General features: G+C 41.0%; 1 protein-coding gene across 4 annotated transcripts in view; it reads right to left on the minus strand.

The window, feature by feature from the left end:
- The window catches only part of ABA3 (molybdenum cofactor sulfurase (LOS5) (ABA3)), a 425,672-nt gene that overhangs the window by 139,186 nt on the left and 263,277 nt on the right, over positions 1-23,209 (minus strand). For all 4 annotated transcript variants that reach the window (XM_089377211.1, XM_089377210.1, XM_089377209.1 and 1 more), the window contains one exon: positions 3,850-3,963. In XM_089377211.1, coding sequence (XP_089233337.1) covers positions 3,850-3,963 — 114 coding nt within the window. The remainder of the gene's footprint in view (positions 1-3,849; positions 3,964-23,209) is intronic.

Consider the following 23,209-nt stretch of genomic DNA (forward strand, 5'->3'; position numbering starts at 1 on the left):
ACACTTTCCATTTGTCCATTATCCTCATCCTATGAGAAGAGGGGGGCTTCAAGATGCCCAGAGGATGATGCAAATGCAAAGAGAAAGAAACCAAAAGCATGTCCCAATTGTCAAAATGCAAAAAAAGTAGCAAGGAATGAATATAAAATCAAAATCCAAGAGTAACTTGAGCTCCACCCCTTCATGTGGGGCAATTAACTCAGTCCCATTCATATAACACATATCGAAGTAAAAGTGACCTATAAAACATCCCAAACCCTATCAACAATTAATTTCCCATACTAAAGGGAATTTGAACAAAATCAATGAAAGCTTGCTAAGGAAACCAATCAAAGCAAAGAAAAAGGCTAAGCATTGTCAAGGAAAAGATAACTCAAGTAACACAAGTGCTCCCTCCACAAAGGCACCCATGGATGATGGTCTTGCATAACCCATGTATAAGTGACACCTCTCATGAAGTACACCCCAAACCATATCACTTATCACTCACACCTATTAATTGAAGGGTTGGCATGTGAATTGTTCCTCTGCATAGGGCTAGGAGCACCTAGTAGGGGCATACCTAAATATGGGAACTTGTATATAGTCTTAACCTAGTGTGAATTTTGAAGGAGATTTTGTGTCATACACTGACATGATTTTAACATGAATAGATTCACATTTTATGCTTCAATGGCTCTTGTCTCCAAGCTAGTTGATCGATCTTAATTCCTTGAGCTTATACTTGATAATGATCGAGACATGGTCATGGTTACATGGAGGATTTTGATGATGCATCTTCTACATTTCATGGATGAGGATTCCACACCCTTTGGAAATACTTCCTCTTTATGATGGAATTTGCACACTTGATGGAGAGCATTTAGATTGATGATTACTTGGCACACCTCCAAATACCATCCTCCACCCTTAGCACCTCCCATTAAAGCTAGGTAATTGCTCCCACATGATGATGTGGTACCCTATTGCATGATGTGGGGATTTAGGAGGATAACAATGGGATTGAGAAGGCATTTTTGGTGATGGGACATGACCTTTGACGAGGAGACATGCCCTTTGGACTATTCATTGCACCTTTTTATGGAAAGACATGTCTTTTGAGAATGAGGTCACCGTTTTAAGGTGTCTACACTCACACGTGAAGTTATCCCATAGTCTACTCCAATCTAGTAGTTTCTCCCATGCTCAACAGCCTATCACAAAGGTAACGCAAGGTTTTGTGAACCCATTTAGGGAAATCCTTTAAAGCTCCCCATCTAACACAGCTAACCCAACAACTCCAAGCTCATCTCAAAGTTGCTGAATCCTAGTGGGATACAATGACACTATGTCTAATTTAGTCATCCTGGTGTTCCTAAGCTTTTCCCTCAAGACCATTTTCTAATTCTAATTATCACTCTAATATAGATTCTTCAAAGTGATCCACATCTCATGAGCACTATTCTTTCCTGATATGTGAGGGATCACATGATCCTTCACCCTATCCATGATGATACATCTAGGTTTCACATCTTTCAAATCATGGGTTGTCAGAGCTATAATGTCTGTAGGAGGTGTAACCTAGGCTTTTACAAAATTCCATAGGTTGTTCTCGATGAAAATCGATGCTATACTCTACTTCCATGAACTAAAATTATAAGCACCCTCCAAATTGTCAATGAACCTTAGACTGGTTGCTGCCATCTACAAATCGGAAAATCAATTGAAATGGTTTTGGCTATCACACTTTGACTAGTAAGGTCTCCCTCTCTCCCTCAAAGGGCTTACCTCCACCAATCACTCTAGATCCTGATCACACTCTTAAGAGCCCCAACCATACATTTAGCCTACTACTTGGCTACCTCAACTAGTCTGCTTGACTTGTGTGACTGGTTGTGCTTGTAGTCACTGCCAGCTTCTCCACCTGCTACATCTCATCTTGGATGACTCCTTGCGATCTCCACTTTCTTATTCGACCAATGGCTACACCACATGCAACCCGTCTCCTCGGTACTCTATGTCTCGTGCCTATCCTGCAACCCTGCACTCATGGTCTCTGTTAGTTCCTCAACTCCCAACCATCTCATCCTACTGCCTGACACATTTACCTGCACATTCCTAGTTTCTACAAGTTCTTTTCTCTGCCTGCAAACTTTGTCGGATCGTGCACACAACCTAAAAACTTGATGCTTCCCTGACTTGTTTGCTCCACATTGTCGCCCTCCTAATCTCCATTAGGGCCTTGTTCCTCAACACATGCATTTTGTCCCTCGTCCAGTTGTACAACATCATTTCTTGTTGTGTTCATGTTGCCTTGTTTTCTCGTCTATGATCTCCACTAGCCCCGTACTTGATTCCATCTAACTATAACCCACATCAACCACTTCCAGCTCCATCACCGCCCACATTACCTCCGAGTTGTCCTTTTTAGGCTTGGCTACCCTCCACGCAACCCTAGCATGATCTGTCACAACTTGCACTGTGGTTGTTCAATGATTCTCTTGCGAAAGCTCTGATTTGTGGCTTGGTGGTGGCTATTCTGTCAGCCACCACAGCCCCAATCCCTTGGTGTTTAATCTGTGGCTTTGACAGCTTGGTGATTTGGTTGGCGGCTACGCTATCGACCACCACTAGCCGTCTTTTTTATTATTTAAACATTAAATCTAGTTTCAGTTGTTGTACAAAATTCTTGTAAAATTCTCTACAATCTGATATTAGGTTGACTTTTTGACCACCAAGACAACATTGCATTGGGAAACATGAATGTTGTCCAAAGAGACTAATATGCTCTACAAATTGTCATGAGGAATACTGCACCAAGGGAAAAGTTGCATATAGACTCGATAGACTCTAAATGTGTAGTATGACATAGGTGAACCTTGATGCGGGTTGGATTGGCCCATATACCAATGATCACCTCCAGTTAGGGACGAAAGAGACCTTAAGTGAGACTTCAAGGGGCACAGCATGGTCCAACCAAACAACTAAATACAAACTCAATGACAAAGACACGGGTCTAGGATGCCTAATATAGGGCCTCACATGGTTTTAACATGGTTTTTGACTTGTGACCTTGGGCTTACAATTGTGATGCATGCTGCACTGAAATGTATATCTACCCCTGCCAATAGGCAGGATAATAGGTTGCCTAATTGATGAGCCATATTGGTTGTCACAATAATGCAATATGGCACTTGTGTTTACTGATTGCAGAACCTTAAGTTCAACATAGTTATGAATGTGATATCATGCTTTATGGCAAGTAAGGACCTACAATACAGTTTAAATGATCTATAAATCACAGTTAATTGCCCTGCAATCTGCATTTATTATGCATGTGGGACGCACATTGCATTGCTATTTGTCCATGACCTACACAATTCAAGTTTATTGACTTAGTTTTCCTAATAAAATTATTGTAATGAATATAAAACAGATATAATAATAATAAACTAAGTTGCACAACCCTTCACCTTCATGACTACTCAATGCTTTAATAAGTATATTGTCAAAGGCTTCATCATATCTATCAATCATTCATTCAATATTGATTATATTTATATTTATATCCTATATGGAATCTTCAACGTTATCCTTCTTATGTTGGATATCTTCTAATATATGAGCTGTTGTTCATTACAAATCCTAAGCTTAGTAGTCTTGGAAATTATCTAATATATATTAAGTTCTAGTCCTTTCAACTTTCTAGTTTTCTCTTTAACAATAGAACAACTGAAGTGAATGTGAAATATAAGATGGGTTTATACTTTAAAAACCTGAAATGGAGGGTATCTTATATTTATGCATTCAGTCATGCAACTTCCTTAAAACCCATTTAAGAATTGAAACAAGTCAGTGTATAGAACAAACCAGTGTCACTAAGTGGCCAGCACTCCACACTGAAACCAGCACAAGATTTTATTGGGTACACTCTGATGGATTCCAGATAAAGTTTTCTTTCAGCAGAAGAAGTCATCAAACTACCTGAAAAAAATGTAAACAAATGAATTTGTACAACTCTTCTAATATATGAAGCTATTCAGTCTATATTTACTTGTCACGAATCAACACATACTCAAAAACTACAATTTTCATTGAACTTTGATACATGAAAACTAGACAGTCATTCTAATCTTAGCCTCAAAAGAATAAATAGGTTTCGGATTCCTGATTTACACCATATCAATTGTGAAAACTTATCATTGCCACAAGAAGGTACAGAGGACCAAATTTAAAAGGTTAGGAATTGACTTGAAACGTATCTTTTGTCTCTTAAGACTGTAGCAAAATGTTTTAGTCAGGACTAGTAATATTGAAACCTGTCTGATCACTCATGACAGGACATAATACAAAATATTTGAAACAAAGCTTGGTTTATATCCCAAACTTTTCAATCCAAGAAAGATTATAAGATATATTCTTAAATCTAGCTTTTCCTTGAAGCAAATGCATTTCTCAAACAATATGCTATTTCTTTGTACATAACTCAGTCACCAAACCTCAGGATTCAGCACATTATAGCAAAGAAACAAAACTCAGATCATAGGTGATTTAAAGAAAGGCAAAGAGACTTGTTGTCACTCAGATTGTACACCGAATGTGACAACACTCAGAGTAGGGGCTGTCACTCTGATCCCTACTCACTCCGTTCTAGCTTTCTCCTAAACAAGCTAAGGGGGGTAGTCCCTAAAGATGGATAAATGGGGAAACTTGTTGGAACAACAAGTTCTAGGAGATTAGAGGCAAGGCAATTGTTATTGATATAACCTGATTGGGATTAGCAAGTGATATTGTTAGAGGAAAATGAGTTTGATTAGATAATGAAGACACCTAATGAAACATTGTATTTAAAGACCAGTGCCTTAATGCCCAAAACTAAGATACTTGCATAAATTAGAAATTGCGAGTTATAGAAACACAAAGCTGCAAGAAGGAAGTTAGTACAAGGGATGAGATTGATATATGAGGAAAATGATGGTTTGCAAGAATAATAGAGCAAAGTACTTCCACTTTAAAAAAATAGCAACGCTGTAAGATAAGAATAAGTGACAAGTACAGGCAGCATGTAACTTTGAAAGTAAGAAATTTGAAGTGCTCATAAATCAATGGCACGATAGATGAGACAATGGGGATGCAACCCATACTATGATGGTGCAAATGTCAACAAGGTATGATTGCTTCAAGGTGCCAAAAATCCTTCAATTTAGAGACATTAATAAAGGCTATAGAATATTCACTTCAAGGCACCTTAGGATCGCTCAGTGAGTCAGTGACAACAATGGAACTAAAATTAAAATGCTTATAACTAAGTGATGAATAACCAAAAGCCAATGAGATTGCTCACTGAAACAGAAATGGCAGATGCTTTTGATTATATGCTTGTTAGGATATTCTTCACCTGTGATATGTCAACTAAAAGCAAGTGAAACTTGAAAGCATGCAAGCATAAGTAATCATGGAATTGCCAACAGAGATAGATGCACAAGTAACTACAGCAAAAGATGCACCAGACCTCCAGAATACCACAGAGTGAAAAATAATAGCCAATACAATTTTAGTGTTGGAAGCAATGAACCGAACTTCAAAGATGCCACTGTAAAATCAGATCAGCCCACTGCAGTAATGATATCAGTCATTAGAAGAGCAAGATTAGCTGCCAAAATTGCATGAGATAAGAGCCAAACACCTATAGTTGGTTTTCCAATAAATTTGAGTTAGAGTAGACTGTTTTTAGGCTTTATTGATCCGAATTGGATCCATGAAAAATAATCAAGATGCCATGACTATATCAAAACAGGACAGACTTCGAATTTGTGAACAAAGAGTGATCAGGAAGACCTTTGACAGTGGCAGTTTGCAGCCAGCAAGGAACGACGAGGACCTCGGTCAAAGCGCGCTGACCAAGGCCCATGGAGTCCGCGCAAGAGGCAAAACTGGCATTTGGGAAGCCCGGATCGGGAAAAGGAGGCCGTTTCTGATGCTCGATTAGCGCAAAACCCCTTGAGAAGGAAAAATCCCCAAAGCGCTTGGTCGCATGGAAGCCGGGAAACCGTGGGGAAAGCGCTAAGGCGAAAGGCGGGTCCCGCACTCCAAAACTGGCAATATATCGGGGGCATCCTTGGGCGGTAAGCAGATTTGGAGAAAAGCGAGCGATTCCATTCAGCGCCCGACACGTGGTAGGCGGATGAGAGAGAAAACCACCACTCATCACGTGCTAACAGTCGAGCAAGTCAACTGCGCGAAATGAGCGAATGTCGTAGGATCTCGGGGCTCCAGATCTAACGGCGGAGATCGCGCCCGATGGAGGAATCGGATTTGATAGGGGATTAAGCCGCAACATAAAGAATTTTGAAGTCCGATTTGACGCTGAGATGGCGGATGAGTCATTCCACAGCGTAACTGGAAAACTGAACCGACGAGGAAGAGCTAGCGCAATTCACAAGAGGACAAGTGGCCACTCCCTGTGAGCCATTGACGATGACGCAGAGACAAGGAACTCCAAGCGAGCAGCAGCAGGCAATCCGACGTGGGCGGAAGAGGAAGCGAGCAGTCAGGGACAAATTGGCTTTAAGCCATGAACAAACATAGAACAGAAGACACAGAGAAAAGGACAAAGACAGAGAGAGCGAAAGTGAAGAAGAGACTGTGAAGCAAAAAAAAGCAAAAAAACAGAGGGTCAAGCTGACCTACAGCATAAGGCAGCATCGAGCAGAAAGAAAGCTTGAGAGGTACAAGCAATCCCTGAGAGGATCTGTCGGGAATTGAGTCCCACATTGGGCTCCTCCCATTAAAGACCAGAGAGGTCAAGACTTGGAGAGGAAAAGAGTTTGTGCACTCTAGTGGCTTGGGGAATCCAAGAACCACCCTGCCAAGCAATTCTGTTTTAGGAGACTCAAATTGAGCTCCTCAATGTAATTCTCTGCTTTAAAGACACAATAAACAAAGGCCACCACTGAAAGCTGGACCGGAAATGTAGCCCTGGAGAATAGGGTGAACTCCTTATTAATTGTTTTGTTCTTGTATTTGCTTACTGTGTTTCTCTTACTGTTTTCCGTTTTCCAGTGTCTGTGTATTTTGCAATCTGATCGATCCGTTGCCTAAAATGACAGACACACACCAGCACATGAGTCTCTAATACCTTCATTCATTAGTAACTTAACTGAGGTCACTCAAGAGTGATTTTCAGATCATTTATTATTGTTGATATTTTTAGTGATTAGGCTCTGTGCTGTAATGCTTCAGATCTGATGTGTTATGACAGTCTGAAATAAGTCACAGCTGGGAGAGGAGAAATGCTACAACGCCTTGCAGCCTTCCTCCAAAGACTGGAATATCAAGTCAAGGGCTCAAATAACAATGCTTTTCCTTCAAACAAGCAATGTAACCTCTCTACAAGGCAACACTGCTCCTGCAATCACAATTGTTAGTCTCAGATATGATTTGCTAGGCCTGCAAGGAAACACAGATTAGCATACAAGAGAAGTAGGTCATTCCTTAAATGAACATGATAGAGAGAAACACAAGACAAGTATACTCCTTTAAATAGTTGCATCAGTCCTTGAAGATACCACTCTTAGGAGATGCCAGTCCACTGGAGCCTACTTGCCAATATATGTATCAGTTTACTTTAAGCTAAGATCAATCGCCAAAGATGCAAAGGACAATAGCTAGAAACACTATGCCACACTTGAGGAATGCCAATGTATTACCACGGTGATATACTTCAGATCACAGGCAAAAATCTTCACGACAGAGGTGTCTCCTGCTAGTTTTAAGGGCTGCAATCATGCCTTAACACCTTATCTACCCCTTGAAATGAGTGAGACCCCTTCCTGGACCTTTAACAACCAATGCTGCTGAACCTCTTTGAACGCTAGGCCTGTAGCAGGAGATATCGGCCTGCAACCAATTTGTTAGGTCTGCACACAATTGTGTTAGCCCAAAAACATACACAACTAAGTCCAAAATAAGCGTGGTCTGTTGTCAAGGTAAGATAAAGGATAGATGATTAATTTTGGCCTTGGATTTGACACTTCAAAGAGAATGCTATCCCTGCAAACACAATTAGTCAGTCAAAATCAAATTGAGAGACAGGGATGGGCCTTGAATTCCTTGTGGCTAGGCCAGATTGGGCTTGAAGATCTGTGGCCTAGTCTTGATGATTAGAAGAACAAAGTACAGGCCCTAATCTCAATGGTTGAACTGTAAACACTTCCAGATGAGCTACATTACACCTGCACTCAAAAGGATTAGCCTAGAAATGCTATATAGATCTGCAAAGCAATCAATGCTAGTTTTCAAATGAATTTTATGAGGGTCAAAACTTCGTGAAAGGAATTTCTCAAGAAAAGTTACTGCAAAAACCCTTGAAATAAATATGTTTAGGCCTGTAAAGAGGTTAAACTGTCATGAAAATGAAATGTGATAATCTTACACCCCCTCCAAGGCCTGCAGCTAGGGTCAAATAGCCCCAAATCCTAGCAGCTGCCTCAATTCAAGCCTTGAGCACTGTTACTGCTCAAACAAGCAGGGGTCCTAGGGGGCGATCCTAAAGGGCATCTACTAGGTCAGGTGCAACAATGGAGCGATAGCCCACTATAACCTCAACTAAGGCTCCCTGCTCTTTACGGACTTTCACCGATGGGAGGAGACCCGGTATAAAGGGAATCACTAGATGAGTAGGTCAATGAAAGGATAAAGAGTGATTCCTAAGGCCTATTCACAAGAGAGACTCAATTGTATGGTTTGCTTGCTCGGGAAGCAAGGTGATAGGCTCTCTAGGAAGGGCTAAGAGGGCCTTTGAGGTTAGGGTTTGAGAGTATATCTTATCAAGGAAGCCCCTAGACTCAAAAGGCCCTATGAATGCTTGGCTTCTAAGTGATCTTTGTGGAATTGGAGTCAACAAGTTGTGGGACCACAAAGGGCCAAGTGGACCCAAAATTAGGTCAAGGATATGGAGTTGATCAACTAAGGATGTACTTGACCTAATTAGGGAAGGGAAGACAACCAAAGAAAGAATCTTCTTTTGATGATTTAATGCTATGATCCTAATTAGGTCACTGGCCAATGGGAAACCAAGGGCAAGAATCGATCTTTGAGCTAGGGCTTGATATATCTCAAGAAATCATCGTCGTAATTTTGTGAAATTTTAAGGGCCTCTAGAGGACACCCCAACGCAATTATGGGCAAGAGATCGAATTCTTTTGATGGAAAAATCGTGAGAAAAGTGATGCCCTAGGTGACCTACGGAGGTTAGGCCTAGAAGAAGGGAAAAGGTGGGATGAATTCTCTTAGAAAATGATCACCTATGGAAGGATCAGTGACTTATCCTTTGGGGAAGACAGAGTCAAGATGATATTTGTGATTTAGAGGAACTACACCCAATCAAGGAGCCTCCTAGACAACATCACATGGCAATTAGGGCATGAGAGCAACTGCTAGAAGAATCTATACATTAATTTGCAATAATCAATGACTTATCAAGATGTGTTCAACAGAAACAATCTCTAGGAGCATTCACCCTTTCACACATGATATATGAGATGATGCAACCCTACAAAAGACTAAATTTCCACAATTTTGCATAAGAAAAGCAGTAAATTTCAGATCTAGTATAGAAAAAATCCCAGCAACATCAATGTATTAAAGCAAATAACAAGAATAGACATGAAAAGATTACTTACATGTGTAAAGATTATATCCAATCACCAAATTATGCCAATGATGAAGCTCGAAGAAAAGAGAGAGATATTAGTACATCAAAATTCATCCATTACATCCAAAATCCTCCTCCAAAAGGGATAGCAAAAATCTCACAAAAGATAAAAATCCAATCCAAGTGATGATGATGAAAATGAATCATCTCACTTGTATTTATACACTCTCTAATGAATTTGATTTAGTTAAATTGGCCTAACTGAGTCCCTAAAATAAAATAATGTGCACAATAACAATACTTTGGTGACAAGCCCACCAAGTAGCTCAATTATGTAAAGATAAGCCTCTCAAGAGGGTCGAATGATCAACAAAGTGGGTCGTTGGGCCTTTGAGGAGGCCTAATGAAGTCCAAGGGGTGCCATGATGTAGAAATGGACTCCAAACATAGTGGACAAGGGGTTGGACCCCTGTTTTCCAAATAAAAACCTGTGGTAATCCCAAGTGGGAGTGAGGGCACAAGGACGTCCTCATGGGTCTCCAAATGGATCGAATATGCACGTAGACCATCTATCAGGGTTGGAGTAATGACATAAGCCCTCCCTCTGTAGTGGGAGACATCCTCTAGACCCTCACCCATCTACCAAGTGTATGGTGTGTTGACCACTACGTGTCAACGACCCATAGCAGTACCCCCCCTTTTTCGCAAAAGGGATAGCGCCTAATCGATGTGTCTGTGCCGTTTAGCTATCATCATCAACTCGACCAAGATGTTATAATGTAAACCCATTCTGCATGTATATGATGTAAATAGTCTCAGCAGATTTGTGTCGTGTATGTAATTGCCTAGGTAAACCAACTTTTCTGATGATGATCTACATTTCGGGAGGTTTTTGTCTCACCGATCCATTCTCAGATGGTCAACAGAGTTTTCCTTCAGCCTTACCCAAAAGCCGAAATGATTTTTGTCACTAAGATCTTAGGCAAGTCCTAGTGTTCTAGATCGAGTCTATGTAAAAGTGATTTGGGAATAATCCTAACTATTTGGTTAGGTTATTTTATTACAAATTGTTTGGTCTGATAGATTATATTTGTGTCGCAAAAATGGGTAGTATGTGAGAGTCTGTTACAGATGGGTTTTCCCCCTTATGATGTAAAAGATATGAAAATTATGAATGTAAAGTGTCTTAACAGTTGGAAAAATAATTTATCTCCTTATAGGTTAATTAATTAAATTTTTTGGCCAAAATATTAATTAAAATCCTAAGCCATAAATTTAATTAATTCTAGGTCCTAGGTAAATTTAAATTATCCTAAGGCAAAATTCGTCGGTCCTTAAACATCAAATTTTAAAAGGTCCCAGGACTAAGGTAAATTAATTATTTTGCTAAATTTTAAGCCTTTGGTCCCTGGGGGTTAAGTCAGTCAAATTTTTGAGGAAATTAACTCAAAACTTTTATTTTTAAGTTAATTAAAATGCATTTAATTGAAACATTCGAATTTCCTCAAGAATTTAAAATTTCGACGGATGAGATTAAAAGAAATTTTAATCCTCATCAACGGTTGAGATTGCTTTGACAATGATCACTCGAACTAGACATTAGAGGATTTTTCTTTAAATAGGAAGTCATTTGTCAGTCCATTCATCCGACATTTTAGTCGTGTGCTAAGGAAAAAGCTCTCGTGTAATATTTTTTGAATAATAAAGAAAGACTTTGGGGTTAATCTTTGTCAGTGTTACTCTTCATGGAAATATTGTAAGATGTGTCGTTTTTAATGCGTAAATTTCTATTTAGCCATTGATGATAGCTTCTGAAGAGTGATTTGAGTACAGGTATCTTGCTCAAACGCTGGGGTTTAAGTGATAATCTAAATTTTGAATGTAATATAAGGTATCTCTATTTATCTGAATTTTATTATCATTTTCTCGCTCTATTTTAATGGCTGAATTGAGTTTTGCAAGAAAGTCTTGATTTTTAGATCATCAGGCATTTTGGGAAGTTTACAATTGGACCAACCAACTCCCAATCCATGTTTTCTGAAGAGCCCAGCTTAACTTGATCCCAGACTTATCATAAGATTTTTTATTGGTGATGCATGAAGGGTTTTGGGCTAAGCACCTCCTTTAAAATTTAAAAATTTATTTTTTTATGTGCAAAATCGATAAATCTCGCTGTTGAGAGCCTTAGATTATCAGATCCGGGAGCGGAGTTGGACTCACACTCCTCAAATCCGATAGATCTGCCATTCATGTACATAGATCTGTAAATTATTTTTGGTTTTCTGACTTGAGTTTTTTCTGGGTTTTAATTTATCATTGTATATATCGTTTGGGTGTTTCTTGTTGTCTCGCAGCTACAGATCTGAAGAAGAAAATCGTATAGAGTTCAAACCTAAGCCCTGGAGGGTAAGATCTGGATTTCTGGAGTTCATCAACATCATTTTTGCAGGGATTCTATCCAAATTTTTGCAATCAAGGGGTTTTTACATTTTTTAAATATGGAAATAATTTAATTTTTTAAGGGTTTCACTGGTAAATCTGAAGCATAAGTATAATATTTTAATCAAGGTTTTTTGGAAATTTTTTGGGTTCTTCGGCTACCGTTTTCTGCTGTGTTTCTCCTCATCTCTGCGTCCTTCCATTTCTGCCCTCAGATCTGCATGTCCAATCTGCAAACCCCTTCTCAACCCTACAAAAAAGAAGCATGTTGCCATTCCTTTCTTCCTCCAGCATACTCTTTGTTGTTCCAACCATCTCCGCAGCCTCCCCTCTTCCCTGTGATTTCCATTTTCTACCTGCAAATCCGCAGCCCTCACTGTTATTGTGGCTTTCCTTTTTCTGCTGCCATCGAACCATCCTCAATGCCCCCCGTGGCTCTCTTCCCCACTGTCGTCCCTCTCCATCAGGGTGCAAAATCTCTCCCATCGCTGCCTTTTCCACCATCGAACCATACCATCTCCCTACGCCAACCTTACATCATCGTTGCTCCTCTGTGTATCCTTCCCGGCTCCATACTCAGCCGCCTACCTACAACAGCTCCTCGCTCCACGCATTTTGCTTGCAGTGTTCAAACATTTCCTTCGTTGTCATCCCATGGTTTCAAACCTGCAAAGTGCATCCATTGCACTCCTTTCTCATTGCACTGCTCTCCTGCTGTCAATGCCTACCTACAGTCAATAAACCAAAACAAAAAAACTTTCGTCTTTTTCTTCCTAAGCGTTTAGGTCTTACTTTTATTTAGTTTATAACTTTGGTTAGTCCTTTTCTTTCACTTTTATATTTCAGTTAGGGTTTAGGTTAGTGCATTATATATATATATATATATATATATCCGATTTCTTTCTTGAGCTTTAGTTAGATTCATTTCTTGGCTTCGATCTTTTGTTTCAACTTTCGACTTTTTTTTTCTCTTTTTGATTTTATTTTATTTTTTCACTTTTTTATTTTTTATTTATGATTTCAATTTTTTTATTTTTTGTTTTCATTTAAAAAATTCTAAAAATTAAATATCTAAAAATTTAAAAATTTCTAGAATCTAAAAAAAATCCTAAAAATTTCTAAAATCTAAAAAAAATCCTAAAAATTAAAAATCTAAAAATATTAAAAATTTCTAAAAACTTAAAAGTCTCAAACATTTTAAAAATCTAATTTTTTTTTTTGGTGACTTTGGAATGGTTAAGGAATTAAACTAAAAAGGGATTTGCACTTCGACATTAAATATTTTAATGTAGCCTATAGCCCATTAAAATTTTAATTTATTAATCCTTTGATTCGTTTTACTTCTGTCACATTAAAAGAAAGATTTTGATTTCTTCAGTTACCATTAAAGCAATTGCCTAAGGAATAATTAAAATGTTAATTTAAAGTTCTTTGGTGTCTTTGGTGATTAAATGCAATTTTCATGATTTTTCTATGGTCAACGTGTGATAAATGTTTTAAAATTTATATTGGCTATAGGAGAAAGTTAATTAAATTCTAGACCTAGGCAATTAATGAAAATTATTTTAAATCTGGAATCTCTTGCATATTGCAGTTTTTGGCATTTATATTGATCATTCATAATTGTCACTATTCGTCACATATTGGAAAATTGTTCTGGATAACTTGTTTTCTTACATAATCTATGGTTAATCAAATATAAGGCATTGGCCTATAATCATTTATATCTTGTGATTGTGTCTTATCTTAATCTACCTATCTGACTTAATCAATACTCATTTACATTCGTCAAGTTGTCCATCTTTAAGTCTCCTAGAGCCTATATTTCACAAGCTATTCTCATTCCTTCACCTTAGGGACTACCCCCCTTGACTTGTCTAGGAGAGAGTCTAAACGGAGCAAGGATTAGAGTAACAGCCCTTACTCTAAGCGTTGTCGCAGTGCCTAGAAACTTTGTGCGACAACATGGTGCAACTATGGGGTCGGCTAGGCATGGTGAACCAAGTGCATAATCCTCATCCAAAAGGTCGAGCACGAGCAATCAATGAGTGGTGCTAGAGATCCATGAAGTACTCTCTGCTATGGTGGAGGCCCATGGCTCTTAGTGCTCACTGTACAAGTGTCAATGTGGCCCTCTGTAGGGCTAGGACCTCGTATAGGGAGACCAAGCCCCAAATGGAAACCCACCTGCAATCCTGCATAAGATCCAATGCGTCCCCTTCCCCTCCAATACAACAAATCATTAGAGTAATCAAGTAAAAGAGCTTACAAGTCATGGAACCAATGGGGCACTTCATGGTGGCATGCCTTTCCATACTGGGCTTTGGCATGTACAAGTGTCTCCAAGCTCAATAACGAGGTTAATCAAGGACCCTATTAAGTGGTTTCAACCTTTAAAGGGGGTGAAATCTCCATGGTACATCCCTCAAGTGATAGGTGCCACATGATATAGCAATGGAATGAAGTGGGGATCAGGGGGATCATCCATACCACATGTCATGGCACAAGGGTAGCTATAATAAGGGAAGCCCACACCTGGGTACACGAGTGTAGGAAGGAGCAAATCGTGGTACATGAGTTACCCCGACCATTGTTTTTCCACCCTTCTTCATATGCCTTTTGCCTTTGATTGATTTTTCTTCATAACTACTCAGGGCTCTAGGGGATTAGAGAATGATGTGTAATATGTAGCAATGGATACACCCTTAAAGTGGGGCAGTTCATCGCCCACAAGGGGTTGGGACAATCATGGGTTCCTTAATGATGGGGGGGGCTCATCTAGAGGCCATAGGAACTAGGTTGATGGCCAAGATAAGGGGTGGAGCTCATGTTTGGATTTTGCCCACATGCTAAATTTGTGATCCCGACCATCTTTTTGCATTTTGTGGTACATTTCCTATTGAGAGTAGCCAAATTATGTTTTTCCTTTCCTTTTTAGTCGCATCAACCTCTAGGGCATCGTTCCAAGCTCGACCTAAGATGTGGACAAGAGGAGGGGGTGGCTAGCCCTATATGGACCTAGTGGACACATGTGGACCCGGATGGTAAAAGAGATGAATGGAGCTTAAATGAGTGGAAGGGGGTGTTGTATATGGTGTCAGAAAGCGGGACCATGCAACCAAAATCAGGATTTTCCATGCAGTGCCAACTCTAAATCTAATGGCCAGTAAGAATATTGCATGGGACTAGGATACAAGGGTAACCACGAAATCGGACAGTGGAGACAAGAATACAGACCTAACCCACTCTTTCCGCTGAATCCCCCCACCAATCCATGCCCAAAAGTGCCCATGACAAGTAAGGAAAATTACTCAATCATACCAATGAATAGTCATACCTTTGGGATCAGGAGGCCCACCTCAAAACATATAATCATGACATGTGGTTGAGGGACCACATGGTTGGCTGAGGTGGCGAAGACAATGGCACAATGAGCTATTTGGTCGCTGCAAGGGGCTGTTGGCTTTCGGCTAAGGACCATTTAGGGGAAAAAGTTTCTCCTATATACACTACCCACAGTTGGTGGGTAACATTTGGCTCCAACTGGGACATGATCTCTCATGAAAGCGTGTGAAGTTACTCGAACAAGAATTCATGAGGACACCACTAATCTCTTGATACCATAGACTTGTTACTTGCACATATCAAAAACCAAGAACACGGGTGAACATGTTTTCGCGGTGTCTTATGATCACACATGCTTGGTATTAGGCCGTAAAAATCAACAAGAATGTAAAATGTAAGTTTAATCTAAATGCAATTAATCTATCATGAAAATATTATATGATGTTAGTTCTATTGAGAAAGTCAACATGCAATGCATCCTAGCCTAACATGCATATAGCACAATGATAATACTAAGTGAAATCATAAAGCCAATGCAACCAACATATCACCATATCAATATACATATGCCTACCAAGATGATTACTTATGTAGCAAATCCCAAAGAGAATGTTGACACAATCATAAGAAGGATGAAGTAGGTGGGAGGTGGGAAAATATGATTTCCATGCTATTGAGAAATCTAGGGCACAACAATTAAGTGATTTCTCTTCTATTAGTAATTGCTTATGAATTATTTTTACTTCTTTAGATTAGGATCTTCTTTTAGTGTTCTTCTTCATCAAACAGCTACCAATGCATAAACCATAAAGAGATAAGAGACATAAAATATAGGCTATCAGCCAGGGCCAAAACCTCTCCCACTTGAGAGGAAAACCCGAACAAGTTCTTCTTCTTATAGAGATTCCAATTGACGAATACCAAGACCAAGACCCTTGACCTATTGCCCCTCCAAGACAAAGACACAAGTTCCCTTGAGGAGATCCTTGAAGATTGTCAACCTCCTGCTTCGTCTTCCCTCTTGAGTACCCTTCAACGTTGACCTACTTCTGCTTTAGACCTGTACCTTATTTCAGCTCTAATTGCACCATGTGAGAAGTATGATAATCAACTTCTACACCTTGTTTCCTCTTCACTTAGAGGGGAGACTCTCTCACATATTTCGGCTTGATGACTTATATAAGTGACTTTGCTAACCTTTGATCCTCCAACAATACTCTCAATTACATCTGCAATAGATGTTGCTTCCTTATCTCGCATGTGTGACAAAATAGAGCCCAAAACAATCCTGAAATAATTCGATCTTCTTCTCCCTTTACTCGTTGGTTATAGGCTGCCTTCTTCAAACCACAGATGATCACCGAATTACTTGCTCTGAAATGAGGTCGAGTGGCCTATTTATAGTTGTTTCCCAAGGCAATAAGCCGACTTGACAGCAAGTTGAGTCGACATGTCATTTGGAGAGGTATTATTATTCTTTCTTGAAGCGACCTAAAGGGGGATGCTTGTGCTTTTCTTGGAGGGCTATTTGACACTTTCATTGACTCATATACAAATGTAACATGCCCAAGAAGGTTCCTTCATACATGACATTGACTCTCTTTGACTTTATGACCAACCCTAAAGGCTCACAATTGGAGGCATTACTAAAAATAAAATTTCTTGCTCATGAAACCCATGAGACAATACAAAAATAATTTTACTTTTCTTTACATCAATTACATAAAATCACATTTACATATGTCATTATGAAGACCCTAATTAAACTTTTCAACACTCCCTCTTAACTAGGGAGGTATTCATAATGGTACTTGTTCATTCTCAATCTGAATCATTTCTCATAAGAAGAGTCGGATTTGTAACCTATATGTTTAGCATCGTATCCACAAGCATTGTCACATAGCAACGCTATCTCGCCGCGATATCTGAGCACAATGCTGTCGAGACAAATGATGTATAGACACCCTCATCATTTTCTCTCTTGGAAAATACCCCGCTCGGATTCTCTGGGTGTGTTCCACGAGAACTATTCTTATCTTCGATTCCCAATCCTCAAAGAATATTGGTGCTATACGACTACTCTTATCTTGGATGCCCTAACTCATCCTTTGCTAATTTTTGTAGCATCAGATGTGTTCTAGCCATGAAACTTTATGGAGAGGCTAGAATAAATGGGTTCTCCAAAACCTAGAAATCGTTTCTAGAAATTCCACCTAGAAGTGTCTCAATTAGGTTATTAACCATTTTTTTAATTATTTCCTAATTCTAAACTTAGGGAATATGGTTAATTAATTAGTATTAATTGAGATGTGGTGAAAATCATCTAGAAACTCACAGGGATCGACAGGGAATTAATCTTGGCCGTCAATTATGCTTTAATCATGGTCGTTGGTGCTCCAACAGAAGATTATAAGAAGTCGATGGGTAGATGGAGAACACACCAGGGCAAATACTCAGTTGCCGAGGCATATCGATTTTCTCAGTGGCTGAAGTTCAGCAAGAGAAGATAGAGCCAGAAGGTGAGTTGCAGGGGGGAGAGAGAGGGAATCAACAGTAGTCTGAAAGTGCAGGATAAATTCTGGAAGGGTCAGCGTGATATAGGACGCAGTTCATCAGGGCACTGTGCAAAGGATGACAAAGTGAGACCAACGTAAGGGCAGAGGGGTCATTCAGAGAATTGTTGTGGAGAGTAAGAAATTTAATACTAAATTTCTCTCAGTGTTTCTTTCTCTATTTTTTGTTGTTCGATATCTTGTACATGAATTACTGTTGGAGAAAAATAAAGAAACCCTCATCTGCTACACCAATTTTCCCACACTGGATTTTTCAAGGGACGATTGTCCAAAAATAATTGTGTTAATATGCTTCTATGTGTGCTAGCATTTTTCTAATTTTCCTTGCATTTATTTTTCTTCAGTATTTAATTTGTGAAGGCTGCAGTGTATTTATTTCGATATTTTCCGTAAGAAACTGCACATAATTTGTTTAATTTAACAAATGGAAGAGATAATATCAATTACTGGAGTAGGATTCCAGACCTCAGAATTTTCACATGGTATTTCAGAGCACAGATCGTAAGCCGAAGAGCTCAGTAGCAAAAGGAAAGAGAATTTTGAATCTCTGCAGAGGCAACAATTTGAAACCCTCTATAGGCAGCGCAGTCCCTTAGGGTCAGGAGGGTCAGTTTTTGAGAAAAAAATATTTCTCTCAGAGAGTCGACAGAGAATAAAATCTTCTAGATCGAATATTACCAGAGGCAGAGGGAGTTGCAGCAGTTTCCTTGCACAGCAGATTTCCAGCTAGGACACAGCTTTTTGCAGCAACAAAATCAGCGTTGAAAAGGAAAGGAGAAATAGCACAAAAAGTCATGGATAGAATCAGCAATCAGGAAGCCTCAGAATTGTCTTCCAGACTGGAAGATGAATTTGTCTACTTGTCAGGTTTAGCATCATCTGACTACAGCTCGATGTCTCCCCACCTCTTCTCTAGAGGTACATGAGCACTCATGGCACAATCGTCATCCTCCTCGACTTTTTTCTCCACCTTTGCTGGCGCTGCCTTAGAGTCAGACGCCTCTCCCTTGTTCTTCTTCCTCAGACACTAGTTCGCATAATGACCCAATTCCCCATAGTGGAAGCACTTGACCTTGGAGAAGTCCTTCTTCCTCTTCTCCTGCTTTCCCGCAGATTCCAGAGTTGCATCCTCTTCCACTTCCTTCTTGATCTGGACTCCTTTGTTGCTACTTCCCGTCTTGGTCAGCCGTGTCATCTCTTCTTGACGAAGAGCTGCCCGCAATTCTTCCTAATCTGGAAGATTTGCCCTGTCAAGTATGCTCTAGACAAATGTCTCCCACTCCTTGGAGACTGCGTTTAGTGCGGTTCTTACCATCAACTCCTAATCCGGCTTGGCCCCTATGGAAGTCAGTTGGTCTTGAATCTCCTTCAACCGACCAAGGAAGAGATCTATCTTCTCTCCCTTCTGCATCTGGTATGACCGTAGTTGATTCTCAAGTAGCATCTTCCTCTACACGGAAGTATGCTGGTACAACGTCTTCAAGGTATCCCACATTTCCTTTGTCGTCTCCTTCTCGGCAATATGTTGGACCACATGATCCTTGACCCCATCAAGGATGATGCATTTTGCCTTGGCCATTGCCTCCTCGTACCTTTCATTAGCTACCGGGTCAACTGGGATAGCCATTACTCTCAAGGCGAAGCCCTTGATGCGATGTCTGTGTAGAATGGACAGGATCCTGGCCTTCCAGACCACAAAGATGGATGCTCGCCCAGCCTATCATGATCCCTCAGCCCATTCACGGCCATCTCTCTGCTCTTCTATGTCGACTCCTCCAAGTCTCTTTATTTCTTGCGTGGAAGTTCTCGGTTCGACTCCTATTGAGTCTCTCTCCTTCCCGTCTGGAAGTTCTCGGTTTGACTCCTCCGAGTCTCTCTACTTCCCATCTGGAAGTTTTCTTCTACACTCCCTCTGAGTCCCGATTTCCCTCCTGGAGATCCTTTCTGTCAACCGTCAAGTTGCCCCTCTCCGATCGTCCGTGCAACTACAACATTGATCGAGATTCCTTGGCTAGAAATTTGCCTCGGCAACAACTCCCTCTACCTTGTTTTGCCCTGCTAAGTATTGTTCTGACCACAGTACCCCACCAGCTTCGCTCCCGCAAACTACCCACAGCTTCCTTCGCCCAAGCAACTGAAGGGTTGAGCCTCTTGGCTCTACGCAATCCTGGCACCAGCAAAACAGCTCCCTCAACCCACTGCGTCAGCCCTCGTGGCCTCTGCATGAGCCTGTATCTTCCCTCCTCAGCCTCTGCATTGTCCTCTCAAGCCAAGACTAATGACGCAGTCCCTCTGCGTCAACCCTTCCTCTGTCGCTTTATGCAAGGATCAGCGTTGTCACTCGGGACAGCTGAATCTACTGCAAATGTTCTGCTCAATTGATGCCTTCAGCTTTCTCGTGATCTGCAACCATGCTCTGATACCATGTTGAATTTTCTAATTCTATCCGTTAGAAAATTAATCTATATTTTGCTGGTTTATTTCTTCTACTTGTAAATTTTGAACGTTATTTTGAACAGTCACAACATCTACAGATCATCACCTGAAAGAAAACAAACACACAAGTGACAGCATTATTTTTGGACAAATGTCCCTGGAAAAACCCAATGCGGCAAAACCGGTGTAGCTATTCTGAGGGTTTATTATTATGCAGTATTTCCATGAGTACAACTGGGTGCCTAACCGGCTCACCTGATAGAGAAAAAAAATACACGGCAGCAATACCTCTCTATCCGAAAACAAGTATTCAGAAAACCTGTCCCACGAAACCCTCTCCAACATCTTTGAAGCTCTACACTGGCCCTTCTGGTCTCTGCATCAGCCTCCAGCTGCCCTGGGTTAGCCTCAAACCTCTCTGCGTCAGCCCTCTGAGGCACTACACAGCCTCTGCAACCCTCTGTGTCACTCCTGCAACCTCTACGTGGATGACGTAACCCCTCAGGCCTCTGCGCTGTCTCTTCTGGGCTCTGTGTGGCCTGCTTTCGCTCTGTGCTTCTGCGCTGGTCTCTTGGCATTGTCTCTACCTCTCTGCCCAGTACTCACTGCCCCTCGCTGCTGATCACTGATTCGACTTTGCTTAGCAACCCTGCTCTAGCAAATCGAATGACTGATCGCCCTAGTGTATCTTCCAACTCACCCTCAAGCCTTTTCTTATACTTTTCTTGTTGGTCCTTCAACAGCCGAGATTAAATCTCTAATCAACGGTTAAGATTAGATTTGGCTTGATCCATGACTTTTGGAACCTTCTAACCCAGTTTTATATTAATGCCCATTAATATTTTATCTTTCCTAAGTTTAAACTTAGGAACTCCATTAAAAATATAAATTATTTTAATATCTCCCAAACCATGTACAATCTGTCCAAACCATTTCTGGGTCTCAGAGATCTCATGTGCTTTAGCCTCTCCACCAATTTTCACGGCTAGAGCACATCCAATGCTACCACAAATCAACACTCCCTCGTAGAGAGGACTGTGCTCTAGTAATACTCCTCACTGAGCATCACTTTGATTATCTGGCACCAGTACCTATGCTAATGCTAGGCCTCCCCGCCCAACATCCTCTGCAATGCAGCATCCTGTACTGCTGCCCATGTCCCTCCCACTACCACTGTTGCATCCGTACAGCATCTCCCTCTGCATCTGTGCTGTTGTTGGTCCATCCTCCCAACACTGCATCTGCACTACATCCCCCTCTCATCATGTTGCATCGTGCTATTGCACTGCAACTCAATTACTGAGAAGTAAGTAACTGATCCACCCAACTTCTGACATCCTTGTCAAGTGAGAAACACTCCCGATGTTTAAGCTCTTTCTACCACTAACATGTGCTCCCTCTACTGACCTTTGCACTGCTGCAACAACTCCCTCCATTTTGCACCGTTGCACACCTCTCTATGCCATCCTGCATCGTTGCACACCTCTCTATGCCATATTGCACCGTTGCAACACTCTCGTGCCTCTCGCACTATTGCAGCCTGCTAGCCTCGCGCTGCTCGGGGACTCCTGCACTGTATCACTCTCTGTCGCTTCATCTGCATTTGTCTCTACCGACATCCCCCAGTCCTGCTACTCCTCTTCAGGGCTCCCGTAGAAAGGTATAATCCAAGAGGTTGGGTACCTCAAGGATCCTACCCCTCATCGCCTGTAGTCCTCCTGACTACAGTTCGATGTCTCCCCACCTCTTCTCTAGAGGTACATGAGCACTCATGGCACAATCATCATCATCCTCAACTTCTTTCTCTGCCTTCGCTGGCTGCCTTAGAGTCAGACGCCTCTCCCTTGTTCTTCTTCCTCGGACACTAGTTCACATAATGACCCAGTTCCCCACAGTGGAAACACTTGACCTTGGAGAGGTCCTTCTTCTTCCTCTTTTCCTGCTTTCCCGTAGATGCCAGAGTTGCATCCTCTTCCTCTTCCTTCTTGATCTAGACTCCTTTGCTGCTACTTCCCGTCTTGGTCAGCTGTCTGATCTCTTCTTGACAAAAAGCCGCCCACAATTCTTCCCAATCTAGAAGATTCGCCCTGCCGAGTATGCTCTGGACAAATGTCTCCCACTCCTCAAAGACTGCGTTTAATGCAGTTCTTACCATCAACTCCTGATTCGACATGGCCCCTATGGAAGTCAGTTGGTCCCGGATCTCCTTCAACCTACCGAGGAAGAGATCTATCGACTCTCCCTTCTACATCTGGTATGACCGTAGCTAATTCTCAAGTAGCATCTTCCTCTACACGAAAGTATGCTGGTACAACCTCTTCAAGATTTCCACATTTCCTTTGTCATCTCCTTCTCGGCAAGATGTTGGACCACATGATCCTTGATCCCATCAAGGATGATGCATTTTGCCTTGGCCATTGCCTCCTCGTACCTTTCATTAGCTACCAGGTCAATTGGGATAGCCATTACTCTCAAAGTGAAGCCCTTGATGCGATGTATGTCTAGAATGGACAAGATCCTGGCCTTCCAGACCACAAAGTTGGACGCTCGTCCAGCCTATCATGATCCCTTAGCCCATTCACAGCCATCTCCTTGCTCTTCTATGTCGACTCCTACGAGTCTCTTTACTTCCTGCCTGGAAGTTCTCGGTTCGACTCCTGCTGAGTCTCTCTACTTCCCGTCTGGAAGTTCTCGGCTCGACTCCTCCGAGTCTCTCTACTTCCCGTCTGGAAGTTCTCTTCTGGACTCCTTCTGAGTCCCGATTTCCCTCCTAGAAATCCTT

Source organism: Pinus tabuliformis, chromosome J (assembly GCF_031772625.1).
Source record: "Pinus tabuliformis cultivar Carrire ecotype Pingquan chromosome J, CPIR1, whole genome shotgun sequence".
Classification (NCBI taxonomy): Eukaryota; Viridiplantae; Streptophyta; class Pinopsida; order Pinales; family Pinaceae; genus Pinus; species Pinus tabuliformis.